At 56.6% G+C, this 21,760-nt stretch overlaps 1 protein-coding gene across 1 annotated transcript in view; it reads left to right on the top strand.

Moving 5' to 3' along the window:
- Positions 1 to 1,903: 1,903 nt before the first annotated feature.
- Positions 1,904 to 21,760, top strand: part of MYH14 (myosin, heavy chain 14, non-muscle) — an 89,143-nt gene continuing 69,286 nt past the window's right edge. The window contains 10 exon segments of the mRNA XM_012643149.1: positions 1,904 to 1,996; positions 5,011 to 5,421; positions 9,877 to 10,033; positions 12,990 to 13,017; positions 13,146 to 13,248; positions 13,924 to 13,947; positions 15,039 to 15,131; positions 15,535 to 15,598; positions 17,933 to 18,031; positions 18,951 to 19,091. Of these exon segments, the coding sequence (XP_012498603.1) occupies positions 5,014 to 5,421; positions 9,877 to 10,033; positions 12,990 to 13,017; positions 13,146 to 13,248; positions 13,924 to 13,947; positions 15,039 to 15,131; positions 15,535 to 15,598; positions 17,933 to 18,031; positions 18,951 to 19,091 (1,117 nt within the window). The 5' untranslated portion in view covers positions 1,904 to 1,996; positions 5,011 to 5,013.

Here is a 21,760-nt window from a genome sequence, read left to right as displayed (position 1 = left end):
ATTCCGGCCTCCAGCCGCCCCCCCACGCCGGCCGGCACAAAGGCCCCCATTCATGCCTCGCGCACAAAGCGGCCCATTCACCCGGGCCCCTTGGGCCTCCGGCCCCCGGCCGCCCCCCGCGCCTCGCCATTGGTCGTGCCCCCTGCCCGTCAGGCCTCGGGTCCCACCCAGGACCGCGCCGCCTAGCTCGGCGCTTCGGCTGGGTTCTTTTCCCACGGCTGGCACCCTTCGGCAACTTCCGATTGGCTCCACTTGCCAGCCGCTCTTCTTGATTGGCGCACTCGCACCCCATGGGCGGGGCCGTGGCTTGCCGCAGCAGGCGCCGATTGGCTCCTGCTGCGCTTGTGGGGGCGGGGCTGTCCTGGCTGGCCCACCCCTCTTTCTCCCCAGGCCGAAGCCTCCGGACGGCCCTGGAAGCCGGTGAGTGCCGGGGCCGGCAGCTGGCCTGGGGCGGCGGAGCGGGACTGGGGCCGGGGAGACTGGAGTCTGGCGGCTGCGATCCAGGCCCGGGAGGCCGGCGCGGGAGGCGGGGGAGGGGCGGTGACGCGACACTCACCTTGAGCGAGCAGCGGGACGGTGGCGGGGAAGGCTGGGGGGGGGGGGGCGTCTACACTCCCCCAACTCAACTTCCTACTGGGTGTGAGGCCGGGTTGGGGTCCTGGCTGGCGGCTCCGGGCCTATTCCGCAGAAGGGGAAACTGAGGCTTTCTTTGGGACCTTGGACGCTTTAATACCTGAGTCATCGCCTTCAATCCTCAGCCACCGGAATGACGATGTCTCTGTTTTCACGTGTGAAAATTGCGTGCCAGAGAAAGGGATCAGGACTGGCCGAGGCAGAGGGGTGGGGAAAGACATATTTGAGCACCTACCGTGTAGTGGGGCGTTTTTATTTCTATAATTCAATAATTTCCTTTCCATTATCCTATTAACTCGAGGTGGATTATAATGTGCCCATTATATAGAGAGGAAAAAACTGAGAAGGGACAGAGTTGGTGACTGCAAAGGGACCAGGTGGAGATAACACTTCGAAGACCAACTGTATGCAGTACCCTTTAACCTCTTTAATCGCACAGTAGCCCCCCGAGAAAGGCAGTGGTCCCTAAGGCAGACGCGAAAGAAGGTTCACAGTGTTACTAACTGGGACCGCGCAAATTGACGTCTTCGAGGACCTACTACGAGTTCTTCCCAAAGTCCCTCCTTTATAATGACAGATAACGCTTGGCTTGAATCCTAGCTCTCCTCCCCTTACTCTATGACCTTAGTGACTTCGCCTCTCCCTGCCTCGGTTTCCCCATCAGAGAAATGGAGATGTGATCATCTGTATCTCACTGGTTGTTGAGATCATTCTAGGATCTGGAAGAGCTGTTCTATGAGCAGAACCGCCCCCCCCCAGCACATAGTAGGTGCTCTTGTCACTATTTCCTCCTCATCTCACCCCGAGGACACTGCAGCTCAGGTGGCCAGAATAACATTTTGTCGTCTTTGGTGCTCGTCGTCCTCCTCTGTAGATTGTGTTGTTCCATTTCCAGGGTCGGGGAAACTGAGGTTCAGAGACATTAAATGATGAAGTATTGGGCTGGGAACTTTCTCCACATCGTTCTGTTAATTTCATTGGCCGCAATTCACAGCGAGGAAAGCTGAGGCCTAGAAAGCTTGAGCGGGATTCGAACCCTGGGAGTCCTCAGTTCCCTCCCTGGTGGGTCCCTGACCTTTGCCCGACAGAAGGAGGAGCAGTCCCTGGCGCCACCGCAGCCTACCTGGTAACAAGCTCACCTCCGCCTTTCCCCATCCCCTTGTAAAAAGCCCTGGAGCTCCAGGACACGCCCCCTTCCCCAGCCCAGCAGGTGTTGGGTGACATCAGAGCCCGGCCCCCGCCCCTTGACGCACATGGCCCCGCCCCGCGCTGGACCGCGGAGGTAGCAGCACCTGAGGGCTCCGAAGAGGACCGGGGATTCCCGTCCCCTCTTCCCTCTCCCCGCTCCGGCCCGCGCCGCCAGGTAGTCCCGAGGATTGGCGGGTTAAGGGGGCGGGGACGCAGGCCCTTGCGTCCAGGGAAGATGGGCGTTGGGGGCTCAGACTCCTGGATGCGGGGAGGGGGTTGGAGGCCGGGTATCCCAGGTCTCAGTGAGGCCCGGACTCCTGGGTCTTGAGGGAAGAAAGGACCGGGGCCAGCACTCTGGGTCTGGGGACCCGGACTCCTGGGTCTTACGGGAGGAGGGAACTGGGAGCGTGGATGTCTGCGTCTGTGGGAACAGGGGCAGGGGCCTGGACTCCTGGGTGGAAAGCAGGGGGAGGTTGGGGACCCGGTCTCCTGAATGCTAGCACTAAGCTGAGGCCAGAGGACTGGGTGCCAGGGGACCCAACCTCTGCCCCAGGGGCGGATCCCTGGCTGCTTTTCCTTTTCCAGCCCAGCAGTCTCTGCCCCTCCCAGGGCAGGTGCTTTCACCTGCCCAGGTGACAGTAATGAGCCCTGGCAGAGCGTTGCTGCTGGTTGAGGGAAGGTGGAGCGGCGGGAGGGGCGCGGCTGTTGGGAGCCGAGGCCCGCAGGCCCGCCTGATCAGGGCTGGGGTCTGTCCTCAGCACCAGCATCCTCGCCTAGCCCGCCCGCACTGAGGTGAGGGGCTCGCACTTCTGGGTCCAAAGGACAAGGGGGCTGGGGGTTCAAACTGGGTCCTGGAAGATTAGGGGACTGGGGGCCTGGACTCCTGGCTCCAGGGACGGGAGGCACAGGGCTGGGTGATTGCAAAAACTCCCAAACCCTTCCTGGTCAAAGGCCACAGGGCAGGAGAGGAAGTGGGTGGGGTGAGGGTGGGGGGTAAAGTCCCAGGGATGGAGCTTGGCTCTGGTGTTTCAAGGCCACACTGGAGCCTGGGGTGAGCCTTGGCGATCTGTGGCCCGCAGGGTGGAGAAATGCCTGCTGGGGCAGGAGGAGAGGACAGGGCCCAGGAGGAAGTGGGACCTGGGGGCAGGAGGCTCAGAGGGAAAGACAAGCAGCTGCTGGGGCCAGATCTGCGGGTGCCTGGAGGGGAGCTGGGTGTTTGGAAGGACTTTTCCCGGGGTGTGCCGGAGGTGGGGGGGATCCAGGGGCCTCTAGGCCTATAGTCAGAGGCACTGCGGTGGGGGAGACAGAACTCTCTGTGGCTGGCGTGGCAGAGCGGGATGGGGAGGCTCGAGGCAGAGGAGGAGAGCAGGGGCAGACTTCTTTGGGAGGAGGGCACAATGCGGGATGGGACAGGGAGAATGTTTTTCCTGCTGCTGCTTGGAATTGCTGTCATTTTACCACTGTCTATGGCCCCCTGGGGGGCAGGGAGGGGCCTAGTGAATCTGGCTTACCTAGGCCTGGCTGTCAAGGTCCCAGACTGTGAGGCTAGGGCTGGAGCCACCCCCAGGCCAGGAGCTCCTCCAGGTAGGGCTCCCGTCTGACTCATCTCTGGGTCTCCAGACCCACTCCTGGCACAGCCTGGTACTTGAAAGGCCTCAGAGAGGATGAAGGGGTCCAGTCTCCCCACCTCCCGGAGACGGAAGCCAGGTTCCAGAGAAGGAAGGAGCTGTTAACTGAGGCAGTGAGATCTGAGTCTGTTCTGCAGGCGTGAGGCAGGTGTGACCAGAGGTGGTCTAATGACAAAAATCAGATAAATACCCTCCTGGGGCTCACATCATAGAGTAAAAGCAAAGTCGCCCTCTTTGTCCCCTCTGTGGCCTCACCTCCTACTCTCTCCCCCTTGATCAAGTGGCTCCAGCCACCTGACAGTGCCACAGACATACAGGCACACCCCTGCCCCAGGGCCTTTGCACTGGCTGCCTGGCATGCTTCTCCTCCCTACATCCCCACACGCATCCCCACACTCGCTCCCTGCATCTCCCTCAGATCTTCATTTAAATGCCACATCAGAGAGGTCTTCCCTGCCACCCTAACGTCCCCGCCCCTGCTTCATCTCTCTCCTTGCCATTTATTTCCATTTAACATACTATATAATTTACTTGTTTATCTTTCTATCTGTCTCCTGGGATTAGAGCATCTCTGGCCCCTAGAAATATAATGCAAGCCAAATGCGTGATTTAAAATTTTCTAGTAGCCACGTTCAATTTAAAAAATAAAAAAGAACACGTGATATGAATGTTATTTATTTATTTATTTATTTATTTTATTTTATTTTATTTTTTTGAGACAGAGTCTCACTCTGTTGCCTGGGCTAGAGTGCCGTGGCATCATCCTAGCTCACAGCAACCTCCAACTCCTGGGCTCAAGCAATCCTCCTGCCTCAGCCTCCCGAGTAGCTGGAACTACAGATATGTACCACCATGCACAGCTGATTTTTTCTATATATATTTTTAGTTGTCCAGCTAATTTCTTTCTATTTTTTTTAGTAGAGACGGGGTCTCGCTCTTGCTCAGGCTGGTCTCGAACTCCTGAGTTCAAACGATCTGCCTGCCTCGGCCTTCCAGAGTGCTAGGATTATAGGCGTGAGCCACCACGGCTGGCCCTATTAATGTTAATGATACATTTTATTTAACCCAATATATCCAAAATATTATTTCAATGTGTCACCAAATATCGAAAATACCAATAAGCCATCTTTTTGTCGTACCATCTTTGAAATCCGGTGCGTATCTTAGGTTTAGAACCCCATCGGGTTTGGACTCTCTGTTTCAAGTGTCCAGTAGCTCACACATGGCACTAACTCCCCTGTTGGACAGCCCAGGGCTAGAATGCAAACCTATAGAGTGAGGAATCTTCTTTGGGCTTGTTCATTGCTGTATTGCCAATGCCTCCTTTACAGCTGCCTCCTTTACAGCTTGGCTTGTTGAGTAATTATGAAATGAATGAATGAATGAATGGGTAGAGCGGTGAATGAATGAAATGAGTAAGCTAGGTCCGTTCACCCATTTTGCAGAAGTGTAAAAAGAGATCTGGTGAAGGAAGACAGAGGGGCTGCCTTGGGGATTTGGAGTGGGGATGGGGGACACTGCGGATGGGGCCCCACCTGACCTCTCGCTCTCCCCCTTGCAGACCATGGCAGCAGTGACCATGTCGGTGGCCGGGCGGAAGGTGCCCCCCAGGCCAGGCCCAGTGCCCGAGGTGGCCCAGCCATTCCTGTTCACGCCCCGCGGGCCCAGCGCGGGTGGTGGGCCTGGGGGCTCTGGCACCTCCCCGCAGGTGGAGTGGACGGCCCGGCGCCTCGTGTGGGTGCCATCGGAGCTCCATGGGTTCGAGGCAGCGGCGCTGCGGGACGAGGGCGAGGAGGAGGCCGAGGTGGAGCTGGCGGAGAGTGGGCGGCGGCTGCGGCTACCCCGGGACCAGATCCAGCGCATGAACCCGCCCAAATTCAGCAAGGCCGAGGATATGGCTGAGCTGACCTGCCTCAACGAGGCCTCGGTCCTGCACAACCTCCGCGAGCGATACTACTCGGGCCTCATCTACGTGAGTGGCCGCCTGCCCACGGGAGGGCCTCGTCCGGGTGGGGCGCTGGGTGCCAGCAGTCCAGCTGAATTAACTTGAGGCTATTTATAGTCTTTATCCCATGTCTTGTGACTATTCCCATACTTAGTCGCCAAATTCTAAATTGTTGGAATACCAGGACAGACTCAGACCCTTATTGGGGGTGTCACACAATATAGATGGTAGATAAACCACATTATTTTCCTAAGGTATAAAAAATTCCAGTTTCTCAAATATTAATAAAACTTGTCCCAAGGGTTTTGAGAAAGGGATATGGACCTGTGACAATAATTGATGAGGACCAACAATTGATGAAAACACGCTAGGCTCTGTGCTGAATGCCTTCCATATATCGATTCATTTAATCTCACCTCAGGCAAGGTAGAGTCTGTTATTGCCCCCATTTTACATAAGAGGCAACTGAGGCCCAGAGAGAGTTGATCACAATAAAAATGAGCATTTATCAAACACTAAGCATTCTTCTAAACTTCCTAAAATACATTGCCTCCATCAATTTTCACAATTATAAAGCATTTGGTCCCCATTTTACAGATAAAGAAACGGAGGCACAGAGAGGTCAAGTTCCTAGACCAGGGTCAGGGGGGCAGAGGTAGACTACCTGACCTGGGTAGTCTGGCCCCAGGCTTTCCCACTTTGCTGTGGTGCTTCTTAAGATTAAGATGGGATTGACGATAGTGAGGTTGGCTATGGTAGTCTTCTGCCTCTGCACTAAGCCTGTGATGTCTGTCACATTATTTAATCTTTACAGCAAACAGATGGGGTAGAGCAGTGGTTCTTAGTCCCAACTTCACGTTAGAATCATCTGGGGAATTCTTAGAAAATACCAACGCCTGTGCCCCACCCCAGACCTTTAAATCAAGCTCTCTGGGGGTGTGACAGAGACACTGGTATTTTTAATAAGCTTCCAGGGTGGTTTTAATGGGCAGCCAAGGGGTTGTTAATTCCATTTAACATAAGAACAAACAGGATTAGAGAGATTGACAAGGAATGTGGACAAGAATAATGAAAAATAATAATGACGGGTGGCTAGCAAATATTTATTGAGCACTTATGATGTGCCAAGTACTGTTCCAAGTACTGCGTGTGAGTTATCAGCTCCCCCTAGGCCAGGGACTGTTGATATCGCCCAACGTTCAGGAATGTTAAGTGACCCAGGCCCAGGTCACACAGCCATGAAGGAGTCATGCTGGAATTTGAACCTAGGCAGCTGGCCCTAGACTCATGCTCCAAACTTCAGCTTAGATTGGTGGCGTCTCCCAGCCTCGCTACAGCACCCACCCTGTCGAGGGTCACAGAGCACAAGACTAGAATATTTTTGTGAGGTCTGACTCCCATTTGGAGACCGAGGCTCTGAGAGGAGCAGTAGCTGGCTCTGCTTGTGGTGGCGGATGTGGGATTAGAATTGAGGGCTGTCTGGCCCTAGATGGGGTTGGCGCCTTCTGCAGGCTACACTGGCCCCTTGTGAATCCTCACGTGCCTTTATGAGCGCTGGGAAAGAGGCCACTCCCCTGGATCTCACCAAAGGCCAGAGATATCAGAGCGATTCCCAAAATACTGAGCCTGTCTTTGCTTTTTAATGAACACTCTGAACCCTCGCAGCAACCTTGTGAAGTATCTGCTGCCATCCCCATTCTGCAGGTGGGGAGAGTGAGCCGCAGAGGGGGCAGGACTTGGACATAAGCCTCATAGCTAGGAACAGGCCAAGCTGGGATTTGAACCCAGGTTGTTCTGACTGCAGACCCCGGGTTCTGGCCACTGCACTAGGAAGATTATTCAGAAAGTTGAAGGGGAAAAAATGGTGAGGCCTGAGCTAAAGTGGTGGCCAGGGAGCCAGAGATTTGGGGCCTACAAAATGAAAATGAGATAGAAGATTCTGGAAGCCCAGACGGGAAGCAAATTGGGCCTTAATAATGATCATTAGCACTTAGTGAGTACCTGCTTGCTCTGTTGGCTGCTGTTCTAAACTTCTTCCCAGTATGATCTGGCGGACCCCTCTGCATTCACATAAGGCTGTGAGGTAGGGGTCGTTGCCCAGCTCAGAGAGGGCAAGCCACCGGCCCAACAGATGCTGATAATGGCTAATGCACCGAGCATGCGCAGTGTTTCAGGGACCATGTTAAGCCCTGTGCATGCCACATGAACTTGTGGATGGCTCCCAGCCACCCTATGTGGGAAGCACTGTTCCTGTCCCCATTAGATAAGGACAGCAAGACCCAGAAAGTCTGCTTGCTCAAGTCACCCGGCTTGAAAATGTTAGGGGTGTGATCCAAGCTCCACCTGCTTGTCTTAAGATTTGTGCTGAACGCATGTTTCTTAACTGACCAGCTGGTGTGGGGGAAAGGGGGTGTTGCCCCCTGGAAAGTGTCGTGTTTGGGACGCCAAAAACCCAGTTTCTGCCGCTGGTGGGCTGTTTGGCCTTGAGTTGCTCAGGGTCTCAGTCCCTTTGCTGGGACTCTTGGGGAGGGACGGAGCCTGTTTAGGAGCACCCTGTCCTGCGAGGCGCTGGAAGATACATTATAGCATTTCATGCCCAGAACCCTTCCAGGTGACAGGGGTTAAAAGCCCCATTTTCCAGGACTGGAAACTGAGGCTCAGAGAGGGCAGATCCTTTGTTCAAAGCCACACACAGAAAACGCCGCATCTGCATTTGAACCCAGGATTTTGTGGCTTCAAGGTCTGAGTGAGCCCTTGGCTCCCAGGTGGGACAGGTAACGTGAGAGTCTCAGGACCCACATTAGGAGCGCGTTGTGTGGGCCCTGGCCTGGCCAGGCTGGTTTTTATTCATTATGTCCCTTAATCACCGAGGTGGGGAGTGTCCTCCCTGGTTTCCCAAGGAGGAAACTGAGATGATGCAGAAAGTCACTGGGCTGAGGAGAGCTGGGGGCAGGTCTGTCTTCAGGGCCCCGAGGACAGGGGCAGCCATTCCAGACCCTTCTAACTCGGGTGTCCCCAGCCGTGCCCTGGCAACTTGGGTGTCCCCGACCCTCTCTGGGCTCACCAGCCTCTGTCCCTTGCCCCCTGGCCACCTTGGCCAGCTCAGGTTCCCGTTCCCAGGATGTCGCCTTGGCAACAAGGTGTGGCCAGCAGGAGGGGCCTGGGGTGGGGGGTGGCGTGGGGGGTGGGTTCCTCCACCAGCCAGCAGCGGGGGCCAGGGCGCCAGCAGCCATGAGATACCCTCCCAGGGAATGTGGTCCGGCTGCCCCACCCTCTGAGAGCCGAGAGCTCCCGGGAGCAGCCCTTCCAGGCCGGGCGGACAGACACCCAGCAAACCGGTTGTTCTGCTCCTGGCGGGCCACCCACCCTCCCACCGTTAGAAGGCTGGCACCCGGGACTGGGCAGCCTGTGGCGGCCACACCCCACTCTTGAGAAGCCCAAGCTGGGTGGGAGCTTACAGCAGCTAACTAGCTAAGCAGGTGACTAGCTGGCCAGGTAGTTAACTGATGAAATAGTTGACTAGCTAAGCCACTAAACAGCTAACTCTCCGGCTAGTTTAGCTAGCGAACTCTAGGTAGGTCGGCTAGTTGGCTCTCTGGCTGCTTTAGCTCAATGGCTGGCTAGCTCCCTAACCGTCTAACCGCTCGGTGTGTGCAGGGTGCCTCTTGCCTGCCTGGTACCTCCGGGAGCAGGAGCAGTTCTTAAACCACTATGGAGTCCTGAATCCAGGCCTAAGGGATACATAGGTAGAATTCAGGGGATCCATGAACTTAAATGCAAACACATTTACAGCTTTATTTTCATGCGCCTTGAACCTGAAATTTAGCGTTTCCTCCCTGAGAATGCCCCACTCGGCACAGGCATGTATGCAGGACTGTTACATGACTGTCGTCAAGAGAAACCACAGATATGTGCCTATTGCGTTTCATGCTGCAGATACCACAAGCACCTCTCCAGAGACAGCCTGTGCGTACTCAAGAGAACACGTAACATTCCTCTCCCACCCGTTTCAGTGCAAGTGGCAGCTTCTCACACACAGTTCTCAACTCACGTGCATTCACTTGGTAATGTTTCGGAGATGGTCCCCTGTGTGGACGCTGACGGCGTCACGGGAAGCCATTGTATGAACATGCTTTCAGGTCGTTTCTAGTTTTTTGCTGCTACAAAGAATGCTTCAACAGGTGATTTGCACATGGTCATTTCATGAGTGTGTGTGAGTCCAGGCAGCCACAGGCTGTGACTCAAGTCTGGCTGGCTGCAAAGGCCACGTTTTCTCTCAGGGTGAATCTTCATCATGTAACACCTTGGTACAATTTGGAAAGATTCTTATATTCAAATGTACCTTGTTATGGTGTAGACACACCACGTGCAGAAGACACCCTTGTGCAGTGCACAACCTGCCCAGCTGTACACAGCAGCCCCATGATGCCTTTCAATCTGTGGGCAGGCAGCTGAGACTCTCTCCCCTCTCCCCTACTGTAGACGTACTCCGGACTTTTCTGTGTGGTCATCAACCCGTACAAGCAGCTTCCCATCTATACAGAGGCCATTGTGGAGATGTACCGGGGCAAGAAGCGCCACGAGGTGCCGCCTCATGTGTATGCAGTGACCGAGGGGGCCTACCGAAGCATGCTCCAGGGTGAGTGCTGTGCTGGGACTTTAATGGGGGCCTGGCCAGATGCTGCCGGGAGCCAGAGACAGGGTCAGACAACAGTTTGGGGACTTCAGACTCTGTGAGACTTCTTCGGAGGCTGGAGGGAACACAAATAGAGGGCTGAGTGGGTGAGGCTGTAGGTCCTAGAGCCTTGTTATCTGTCTCTGTTCACCCCTTTTCTCGACAATATTTGGGAGCCACTTGAGCTAGGCTTATGCAAAAACTTCTCTTGAGACAGTAATTCCCAGAGTGTTCATTCATAACATTTATTGTTCATGGTAGACGTGATCTACATTGTCATGGGGTAAGATGTAGCCCCTTAGACGGATGGCAACACCAGGCCATTGCGTACGGCTGAGCAGGTTGTACACTGCACAAGGGCACCTGTCCAAGGGGCTGACATTCACACCTTAACCATGTAGATCAGTCCTGGAAAAATTACATAATCAACATCTATAATAAACATAACGTACTTGTTATATATTTGTTATATATCATCTATTTTAATAAATATTTAGTATATACCAAGTATATATTAAGCTTTTAACACTTTATATCATACAACATAATAGTACATAGCAGTATATTTATACTGAATGTATACTTATTTAATATATGCTATGTTTCTGTTGTGTATTATATTTATATCACATAATGCAGTGGCTCTCAGTGTGTGATCTCATCGGTGGCATCCACGTCACCTGGGAACTGGTTAGAAGTACAGACTTGGGCCCTGCCTCAGGCCTGCTGGGTCACACACACTGGGTCAGGGCTCAGCAATCAGTGTTTTCACAAGATCTCCCCACAATCCTGACGCAGGCTCAAGTTTGAGAACGTCTGGTCCGACGCGTGATATGTAATATCCCTGCGTTCCGTGACAGAGCATACTCATAGATAATGCATTTATAGTCTCATTATAAACTTGTGTATAGTCATAGGTAAAAGCTACATGATTTGATTGTATAATTTGTTATATATTTTTATAATTTTCAGCTATTATCATCTGCTAGCTATTATTTTATCTTAGGAATAAATATACAGTAAGGTAAAAATGAGTCCTACTCGGTACCAAGAACTTTTCATGGATTTGTTTCTCTTGCGATTTCATGTGTTATCAGAAGCGTGTTGTTTGGTCTCCACGAATTTTGGGATTTTCCAGATATCTTTGTTATTGATTTCTGGTCTGAGAGCAGATATTGGATGATTTCTACTCTTTTAAATTTGTCAAGGCGTGTGTTGTGGCTCGGGACGCAGTCGCTCTTGGGGAATGTTCTGTGAGAGCTAGAGAAGAATGTGGGTTCCGCTCCCACTGGATGAAATGGTCCATAGGTGTCAGTCATGATTTCTGCCTGCCGGATCTGTCCAGCTCCGATGGACAAGTGTTGACGTTTCCGACTAGAACAGTGAATTCATCTGTTTCTCCTGGCAGTTCTGTCTGTTTTTGTTAGATTAACTCATTTAACCTCGTAGCAACTCTGTGACGTAGTTTCTCCCATGACTCTGATTTCCAGCTGGGGAAACCGAGGCACAGAGCAAAGCAGTCATCGCCTGTGGTCACACTGGTGGGTGGGTGGCCGAGGTGGAATTTGAACCCATGGCCCCGACCCTGGCCTCCCTGTACATCGCACCACATGTTACGTTTCCATCCTGTGCTGGGCACTGAGCTGAGTGGGTTTTGAACGTTCTCCTTGAGTTCTGACCACAGCCGTGTGGGGTGGCGGCTGTTTTGAGCCCCACTTTTCAGATGGGAAAACAGAGGCACAGAGCAACTCAGAGACCGGCCCCAGGTCACACAGCCAGGCAGAGGCAGCTGGGCCTCGAGCCCGAGTGCATATGGCCCCCACCCAGGTCCTACTGAATGCAGCTCACTTCCTGGCTGAAACCACCCAGAGGCCTCCCATCCTGCTTAAAAAACATTCAGACCCTTCGATCGTGGCTTCAAAACCCGCCTGTGCCCCTTGCCATCTCTGTCCCCTGCCCCAGCCTCCCTGGCCTTCCTGTTTCTCAAATGGCCCCCGCTTGGTACGACCTCAGGGCCTTTGCCCTGGCTGTGCCCTCTGCCTGAAATGGCACCTCTCCTGTGAAGCCCTCCCCCCGTCCCTGCCCCCCCAGGTTGTGTCTAATACCAGGGTTTCTCAGTCCCAGCTCTGTTGACATTTGGGATGACATGACTGTCCCCTACATCGTAGGATGTTCAGCAGCAGCCCTGGGCACTAACCACGCAGTGCCAGTAGAACCCCTCGCCCTGGTCGTGACAACGAGAAATGCCTCTGGGCGTTGCCAGGAGCCCCTGGGGGCGGCAGAGAACAAAATTGCCCCTGGTTGAGAGCCCCCGCTTTATTCTGTCACCTGTGTAGCTCTCCCCCAGTGCTAATCGCTGCTAAGTCATCTTAAGTCCTCATTTGTGTGGTTTTTGGCCCCCGCAACTCAAGTGGAAGGTCCGTGAGGGCAGACACCTTGCCCACTCCCCACTCCCTTCCATGCCTGGTGCTTAGTAGGTGGGCAGGATGCGTTTCTGGAATGGCTGTGTCAGGCCCAAGGTGGGTGCTGGGGGAGACGTCTTGTATCGGGGTCATCCCTGGGGTCCAGGACCTCGCATTCGGATCTAAATCTCGCATGGCCGGCACGAGGCAGCACACGGCACGGTCTCCGATTGCGGTGTTAAATGGACTGTGTTCCATTAAGTTGGGGTTGATAGTCTCCATTCTACAGGTGAAGAAAAACCAAGGCTCAGAGAGGGACAGCTGCTTTCCCAGGGTCACACAGCCAGCAAGGGGCTGAGTCAGGTGGGGTATTAGAACCCAAGAGTGTTACACATCAAAGGAAGCCTTTCCTTCCTCCTCAGGAATCATTTTGAAAAGACAGTGGCTAGTGTAAGGGGTCAGAGGGTCCTGCTGGAGAGACTGTCCCGGGTGACGTGTCCCCCCTTTGTCCCCTACAGATCGTGAGGATCAGTCCATTCTCTGCACGTGAGTAATCTGGAAGGACTTGCTGGAGGAGGAGGGGTCCTGGCTGGGGGGGGCTCTGTTTGGAAGGGCAGGGGGGCCTCCCTGGCGTCACTGCCAACCCCCTTCGCTTCCCCTTGTTCCTCCCACAGCGGGGAGTCTGGAGCCGGGAAGACGGAAAACACCAAGAAGGTCATCCAGTACCTGGCCCACGTGGCATCATCACCAAAGGGCAGGAAGGAGCCGGGCGTCCCTGTAAGTGACCCAGCCTTGGGACACCCCCGGGCTCTGGCACAGCCATGTCCCCTCCATCTCGGGCTCTGCTCGCCCGTAACTGCCTGCCTTTCTCACAGAGGGCCACGGCTGGTGTGGGGCCTTCCCCTGGCTGTCCGTGCCACCTGAGCACCTACTGTGTGCCTGGGCTGGGGCCGTAACCGAGACAGGGCAGATGCACAGTTGCAAGAGCCTGTCTTAGCCTCGTTGGCTCTCGGAACAGCACCTGGCACTTAGTAGGTGCTTCATTTTCTGAGCACCTACTATGTGTCAGGCCTGATTTTTAGGTGATCATGGTGCCTGGGTTTGTCATCTAAGTGAACATTATACAGTGCTTTCCACGTTCCGAGCTCTTGGCTCACATTACCTCACTTAACACCCCGGTGAGGTGGGTGCTGGCGTCCTGCGTTGGAGATGAGGAGCCGCAGGCACGGAGGGTGGGGCGAGTCAGCTGGTCACCTGCCCAGGGAGGGCCAGAGCGGGATCCCAACCCAGGCGTGTGGTCCCCGCTGACCACCCTACTCCACACATCCTGTTCCCCTAACTTCCTTCCCCCCGTACCCCACCACTGCCCGAGGCCGCCGGTTCACCTGTGTGTCTGTCCACGTTCCATGTGCTGCGTCCTGGTCCGTGTCTCGTGTCCCGTGACTTCCTCAGGCCTCCGCCAGCACCGTGTCTTATGTGAGTAGCAGGGAATCACCTCGTGTCTTGCCGCCCCTAACGCTGCCCCAGCCGCCCAGCCCATGATCTTCCTGATAGATGGCCCAAGGCAGCAATGGTTACACCTGCCAGGGACTCCCACCGCCACGATGGTGGCCCTGCTGTGTGTGTGCAGACGGGCCACAGATATCAACATGGAATGACCCAGAGACCCAAACTGCCATTTACTACTGATCTACTAAATGTGTCTAGCCCGGGCCCATAGCCACTGGGTACCCACACAGCCCAGGGAGTTGACAGCATAGCCGGGACATATGTATGAGCTGTCCTGTGCCAAGCTGCGTGCCCTTCACTTTGCATATATTTTTTCATTTGACAAAGCCATCCGTCTAGCTGAGACTTTCGTCCCAACACAAGCTAGACGTAGCCTGAGAGAAGACACACACAGGCTGCTATTTACTGAGCACCTACTATGTGCCTAGCTCTACACCAAGGGGGCTGGAGGGAAGTTCGGAGTAAGGTTCCTACCATGGGGCAGCCTGGTGGGGGAAGGAACCCACCATTCTTGACGGCCAACTATGTGCCAGACGGTTTGAAGCACTTTACATAGATGGGGTAGATTTTTCCCTTAATTAAAAATTCTGCCAGTGAGACATGAGTCCATGTTCACTGTAACAACAGCAAATCCGAAAAATTGACATCCTCTTTCCTCCTCTCGGTCCCCTTCCTTGGAGTGGCTTACACTGTTGGCAGTTTGGTGCACATCCTCGAAGACCTCTCTCTGTATGTTCACAAACATGTATATATCTGTAGAAATAAGTCTTGTTTTGTGGCGTTTTTTCCTTAATTTATTTTTTACTGATGGGATCGCATCGTAGGTATTATTCTGCAACTTTTTTTTTGTTTGTTTGGTTTGATTCCCATTCAACAATATGTCTTGGAGATGTTTCCCTGTTCCCCTCACAATAGATGGGCAGGACCTGGGCGCACACCCAGACACACAAAGGCCCCTCACACACAGATACGCAGCCGGCTGGGGACACAGCCGCCAGCTGGGCCAGCCTCCCTGAGGTTCTTGTTGACGCTCCTTCTCCCCTCTCTACCCCGGGCAGGGGGAGCTGGAGCGGCAGCTGCTTCAGGCCAACCCCATCCTGGAGGCCTTCGGCAATGCCAAGACGGTGAAGAATGACAACTCCTCCCGATTTGTGAGTGCTGGCGGAGCGCAGTTCCTGTCTGTGTCAGGGATACAGGAGCTGGGCGTGTGGGGGGATGTGGGGGGCAAAACATGTGGGTCTGTTGAGGGAGGAGGGGCTGGAGGCCCAGACCCCCGGGTCTAAGGGAGGAGGGGCCGAGGACCAGGACCCTGGGTCTGAGGGAGGAGGGGCAGGGGACCAGGGTCTGGAGGAAAGAAGTCAGAGGAGCCTGGACCCCATATTCCCCAGGGAGCCCCTGTCTGGGGACTCAGGCTTGGGTGGGGTCGGGTAGTGGGGGAGAGAGTGGGAGCGGCAGCCCCGGCGCTAGGAGGGGGTGTGTGGGGTTGGGGCCGCTCGTCAGGGCCGAGGGGGAGGAGGACTCCCTCTGAAGCCCTCCTTCTGCCGTCCCTCCCAGGGCAAATTCATCCGCATCAACTTCGACGTTGCCGGGTACATCGTGGGCGCCAACATCGAGACCTGTATCCTTTCACAGCCCCCAGGGGCGCCCAGGAGGACAGGGGTGGTGGCGGGGAGGGCAGCCCTTTGGATGGCACCGCTTACAGGAAGCAGGCTCCACGCGCTGGGGACCCCACGCCCGCTGCCCGGTGGGGGCAGACGCTCAGACGCGGTGTCCGCAGGTGGAGGGAGGAGGGCAGGGCGGCCCTTGTTTCTATAAGGCCAGCACAGCCTGGCTGTGGGGTGTGGGTCGGGGTCCCCAAGACCACCAGGTTCAATGACCCACTTGGGGGACTCCAAGACAGCCTGCAGTGGCTCGTGGAGATGACTCATGACAGTGACAGTGTAGGGAGCACGGCTGGCGAGGGGAGGAGGTGCGGGGCTTGATGTCTGGGGGGACCAGCACAAGCTTCCGGAATCCTGCCCCGGTGGAGTCACGCAGGTCGTGCTTAATTCCCCCGGCAAGGAGGCGTGACGACGCTTGTGGAATGTTGGCATTAGGGAAGCTCGTCAGAGACTCGGTGTCAGGGTTTTTATCGGGGGTGGCGGTGCCACATGGCCCCGTCTGCTTGGTATGTGCCACCATCCCGGGCCCCAGCAGGAAAGCAGGTGTTCAGTGTAAACCACGTTGTTTGCAGCAAACCGCTTAGGCCCCGCGAGCCCCTCAGGGAATGCCGGGAGCCCCCCTGAAAGCAGGTTCCCAGACCCCGGCCAGGGCCCGCCTTGCCCGCAGGCCGGCGTTCGCCCTCCCTGCGAGCATTTAGAAGAATTTAAACGGTAAAACACAGGCGCTCCAGGAGGGCAGACGTTAAGAGAATGGGCCAAGAAATCACCCTAACCTGGGTGCGAATCCCGCCTCTACCGCGTTGAGGCTGTGGGACCCTGGGCACGTGATTTGGCTGCTCTGTCTCAGTTTCTCCCTCTGTCGAAGGAGAAGGAACACAGACCCTGCCCTAGCGGGGTCTGGAGGGTCGTGGGGGTCGAGTGCTCAGCCCCGGCAACCGTGGCATAGCGAGCACTCAGGCACAAGCTGTCGTTACCAGCAATTAGTGATTAAATCAGCAATGACCTATCGACGTTAATATTACTGATTAATAACTACTCTTCGTACTGTTAGCAACTGTTAATCATCCCAGGGGCATGGGGGAAGCTCACCGTCTCCCGCGATCTGGGAAAGGGTTTCTGGGAAGACCGCTCAGGGCACGAGGCCCCGTGGGTTCTGCTGCCTCCAGGAACCTGGTCCTCGGCTCTCCCCGCCCTGTGCCCCGCGGCCCCGCGGCCACTGTCCTCTGCTCAGGGCTCCTCCTCACTCCGGGTCCTCCTGCCCCGCGGCTCCTGCCTCCTCCAGGCTCCCGCTTCCCGGGTTCTCAGAGCTCGTGGCTCTCCCTGCCGCGCTGTCCTGCGTCTCGTGCCTCCTCTTATACTCGCGTTTGTCCCCTCTGCCACTTGCACCTGCGCTGTCTCCCGCCACGCTGCCCCTCCGGGGAGGCTGCCCCGCTGGGCACAGCTCTCGCGCTCAGCTGCCGGGCGCCGGTGACCGGCGTGTGGGTGGATGTCACGGCTCGGTGCCCGCCCCCGCCAGAGCGTCTCGGGACGGCCCACCGGGCGGGGAGCCTGCGCAGCCTGTCCCTTCAGCGCCAGGGTCAGCACCGTGACCAGCGTAGCCTGAGCGCCGACTGTGTGCCCGCCACCGTGCCGAGGGCTCGGCGCGTGCCCTCTCAGCTCCGCGTCTCTGTGACCCCTCGAGATAGATGCCGCTGCCGTCCGCATTTAGCAGAGGAGGAAACGGAGGCTCGCGGCTGTTTCTACCCGGGGGTGCGCAGCCTGTGTGTGCCCCCCCTTCCTGTGGGAGCGCTCCCCCCACATCGCCTCGTCTAACCCAGCAGGGCTCCGGGGAAGGGACCTCAGGCTGCGGCTGCCCTTGGGCGCGGTGTGCGGGACACGAAGGGCCGAGCGAGGTACCCGGCGCTTTGTCGTACTCTGAGACGTCGTGTGTGAACCCGCCGTGCGACCGCAGAGAAGGAGAGCATGCAGGGTGACGGTCCAGCTGGAGATGGGAGCAGATATATTTGAATGGGAAACTGAGGCTAGAGGGTACATCCACGGGCCAGGCGCTGTTCCCGGTGCGTCACGCGTAGTAAGTCATCTACCCTCACAGCAACTCCACAAGCGGTGCAACAGATGGGGAAACTGAGGCACGGGTGCTTAAGCGACACGCCCGAGGCCACTCATCCAGCTAGCGGCAAGTCACCAGCAGGGCTGTGAAGGACTCTGCCGCTCCGTGGGGCGCGGGGGCAGGTGCGGCGCGGGTGGGGCGGGCCCTGGCACGTGGACGGGACCTTGACTCGCCTGCGCAGACCTGCTGGAGAAGTCGCGGGCCATCCGCCAGGCCAAGGACGAGCGCAGCTTCCACATCTTCTACCAGCTGCTGGGGGGCGCCGGAGAGCAGCTCAAGGGTCAGTGCTGCCCGCCCTGCCCCGCTCCTGGGGGGCGGGTGGGAGCCGCGTGGGGCCCCCCGGGAGGAAGAAAGCGGGGGGGGGGCACTGTATTTGTCACGCACGTCCTGTACGTGTGGCTTCCGCGGCCTCTGGCTCTTGCTGTGTAGCGGCTTCTGTCACCTCCCAGCTTCTGTCGCGAGGGGTTCTGCCGCCCTCCGGTTCCAGCGCTCTCCGGGCTCTGGCCCACGCCCGCTGTCGCGGCGCCCCGTGGCTCCTGCTCACGCTCGCTTCCGAAGCTCCGGGCTGCCGGTGCGCGGCTCCTCGCGCGGCCTCTCCTCCCTCCTGCCGGGGTTACCGCCACTCCGGCCTTGCTGCGGCTCCCGCTGCCTCCCGGCTCCTGACGTCCCGGTGTGTGTGGCTTCTGGCTCCTGCTGTCTCGTGCTGCCCTCGGCCCTGTCCTGCCAGAGTCTCCCGTCCCTGCCCCTCCCGCCCTCTGCCCTGAGACTCCCACGGCTCTGTTCCATGCCCTGGGGCTCCCGCGACGCGGCTGCTCCCACCTGAGCAAGTGCCGCCTCCTCGCTCCTGCTGCCGCGTGGCCTCTCCTCGCCAGGTTCCCACTCACTGTGGCCTCCGAAGCCACCGCGCTCTGGCGCTGGCCCTGCCATCCCGTGGCCCCGTTGCTTCTGCCGACGGGTGGCCCCTGCCTGCCTGGGGCAGCTCCCTGCCTTGGGAGCCCTCAGGGAGGAGCGGAGAGGGAGGCCTGCCAGGCGCTGAGCGCCCGCTGCGTGCCCGGCCCTCCCCGCCATACCCGCGAGGAGAGGACCCCACCCACGTGAGAGGGGTGTGGCTTGTCCCAGGGTCACCACCAATGAATCCAGGATGTGAGTCTGACTCCACGGCTCACCCTCGACCTTCACCGCCCCCCTTGCCCCTGCAGCCGACCTCCTCCTCGAGCCCAGCTCCCGCTACCGCTTCCTGACCGACGGGCCGCCGCCCTCCCCCAGCCAGGAGCGGGAGCTCTTCCAGGAGACGCTGGAGTCCCTGCGGGTCCTGGGATTCACCCACGAGGAGATCACCTGTGAGTGAGCCCGTCGAGGCCGGGCTGGGCACCGCTCGGGGACGTGGCCATTCTTGCGTCAGTTTGTTTGCTGGGGTGTTTATTGAGCCCCTGCTGTGTGCAGACACTGGGGTTTCCAGGGGGTTCTGCAGTTTCAATGATGAAAGGGAAACCCCAACCAAATCACTAAGGACTTACACAGCCCATGAGAAGGAGACGAGCGCCAGGGAGAAGAATAAAGCAGGGGCCAGCAGAGGGAGGGACACAGCTTAAGCAGGGGGTCAGGGAAGGGTGTCCCGAGATGGGGATATTTGAGCAAAGGCCTGGAGGAGGTGAAGCCATGGACTGGGGATATCAGGGAAGAGCGTGCCAGGCAGAGGGAACAGCCTATGCAAAGGCCCTGGGGCAGGAAAGGTGTGGTATGTTAAGGGGTTGAAACTTCTGGAGAGCTGCACAGGCAGGCGGGGTCTCAAATGCCAGTCTGAGGGGCTGGGACTTTGTCCTGAGAATGCTGTCAGCGGTGGGAGGGCTGGGAACAGAAAGACCGTCAGGGGCCGTGGGAGGGACATTACTGGAGTGGGAGAGGCTGAGGCCCGAGGGGCTGCTGAGGGTCTAGGGAAGGCGCAGGGCCAGGCTTGGGTGTGCTGGTGCTAAACGCTCAGCTTAGCACCCCCGCCCTGGGGAGCTCTTCTCCCACCTTCGTCACCAAACAGCAGGTGTGACAGTAGCTGTGTTAGTTTGCTCGGGCTACCTTCACAAAGCACCGCAAACTGAGAGCCTGAAACGGGAAATGGATCGTCTCTTGGTTCTGGGGCTGGAAGTCTGGGATCAAGGTGTTGGCAGGGTGGGTTCATGCTGGAGAATCTGTTCCGTGCCTCTCCCCTGGCTCCTGGTGCTTTCCTGGCAATCTCTGGCGTTCGTTGGCTTGCAGACGCCTCACCTGTCTCTGTCTTCACCTTCACGTGGCGTCTCCGCATGTGTGTCTGTGTCCGGAACCCCCCTCTCATCAGGACACCAGCCATGGTGGAACAAGGGCTCACCGTTCTCCGTGTGACTTCACCTTAACTTTTGCATGTGCAGTGACCCTGTTCCAACAAGGTCACATTCTGAGGTCCTGGGGGTTAGGGCTTCAACAGACGTGTCTCTTTGGGAGGGGGCTGTGTGGATAGGATTCGGCCTATAACCAATATGCATAGATGGCCCTCGGTCTTTTTCAAGGCTGCATAACGTTTTGTTGTTTGGATGAACTATGATTCTTCTCTCCGTGCCCTCAAAAGCAAGACCCTTAGGTACTTCTGGGGCTGAGCTGGGTCTGAGTCTCCTCTGGTCTCTGGCGCTGCGGGAGGCCCCGGAGCTATTGTTGGCACCAGGGCCAAGTTGGAAGGGCCAAGAATGTAGCGCCGGCTTGGCTTCCTACCAAGGCTGCAAACAGCCCGGCCTCTGCGACACAGGGTCGCAGGCCTCCCCGCCCCCACCCTGCCGGATTTCCCAACCACGGTTTCGTAATCCCCCAGCCTGCCTGACTCCTCTGCAGCTGGGCAGCTGGCAAACAAATTCAGATCGCTGCCACAGTGGGGGCCTGGCCTCCCAGCCTGTCCCCTTGGGTCCCGCTTGGCCTCTCCACACGGTCAGCTCACATGGCCCTCCCGGTGGCTGCGCTGCCTTGCAGTGGCCAGGCATGCAGCTCTGGTTTTTGCAGTTCAGAAATAAAAATGACATGCAGTTGGTGCATCTAATGACATAACGTGAACGTGGCCAGAGGTCACCCTGAGAAAACCAAGTCCCCCCCGACTTCCGGGGCCCTGGTTTCCGACTGTTAAGCTTCCTGTGTCTCCTTCCAGAAATATTTTACAAAGAACAGGTATCTTAAGAAAAGATCCATATTATTTCTCTATAAAAGGAGGCATCCTCTAGCTCCAGGGCTAATGTTCAGCCATGAACATCACCTTAGCGATAAAAATGGGAAGTGATTTCTCTACTGGCTTAGAAGTTCCTAGATGTTGGTCACTCCAGGCGGACCCCTCGGCTCCCTGACCTGCCACCGGGACCGCGGGACTCTGGCCGAGGTTGGTCTGGGCTGGGCAGTGCTGGCGTTAAACACGCAGCTCATGGCTCCCACGGCAGGGTGCTCTGTCCCCACCACGGTCCCACCGAACCGTGTACTTTGGCCACAGCTCTGCTTCGGTGCGTACAGATGGGCCTCAGCCCTTTGTGCATCTCTGTGATGTTTCACTGTTTAGACAAACTACGGTTCTTTCAACCAATTCCTTGCAGACAGACCCTTAGGTTGTTTCTGTTCCATTGCTCTTAGATGATTAAAAAAAAAAAGCTGTCGTGTATGTCCTTGTAGGTAGGTCCTCGTGCTCGTGTGCGAACAGGTCTGTAGGACCAAGTCTTAGAAATAAAATGCTGGGTCCAAGGAGATGCGCAATTTTTGGTTGTATCAAGCTGAAAAAAGTTTAACAGCTTTATTCGAGATATGATTCACATATCATACCATTCACCTATTTAGAGTGTGCGATTCAGTAACTTTTAGCATATTCATGGAGCTGTGCATTGACCAGTTGCAGTCAATCTTAGGACTTTTTTTTTTTTTATTTTTGAGACAGAGTCTCACTCTTTTGCCCGGGCTAGTGTGAGTGCCGTGGTGTCAGCCTAGCTCACAGCAACCTCAGACTCCTGGGCTCAAG

Source organism: Propithecus coquereli, unplaced genomic scaffold, assembly GCF_000956105.1.
Source record: "Propithecus coquereli isolate 6110/MARCELLA unplaced genomic scaffold, Pcoq_1.0 Scaffold193, whole genome shotgun sequence".
Taxonomy (NCBI): Eukaryota; Metazoa; Chordata; class Mammalia; order Primates; family Indriidae; genus Propithecus; species Propithecus coquereli.
The sequence above is the reverse complement of the archived record's forward strand: the minus strand, read 5'-3'. Positions and strand labels throughout refer to the sequence as shown.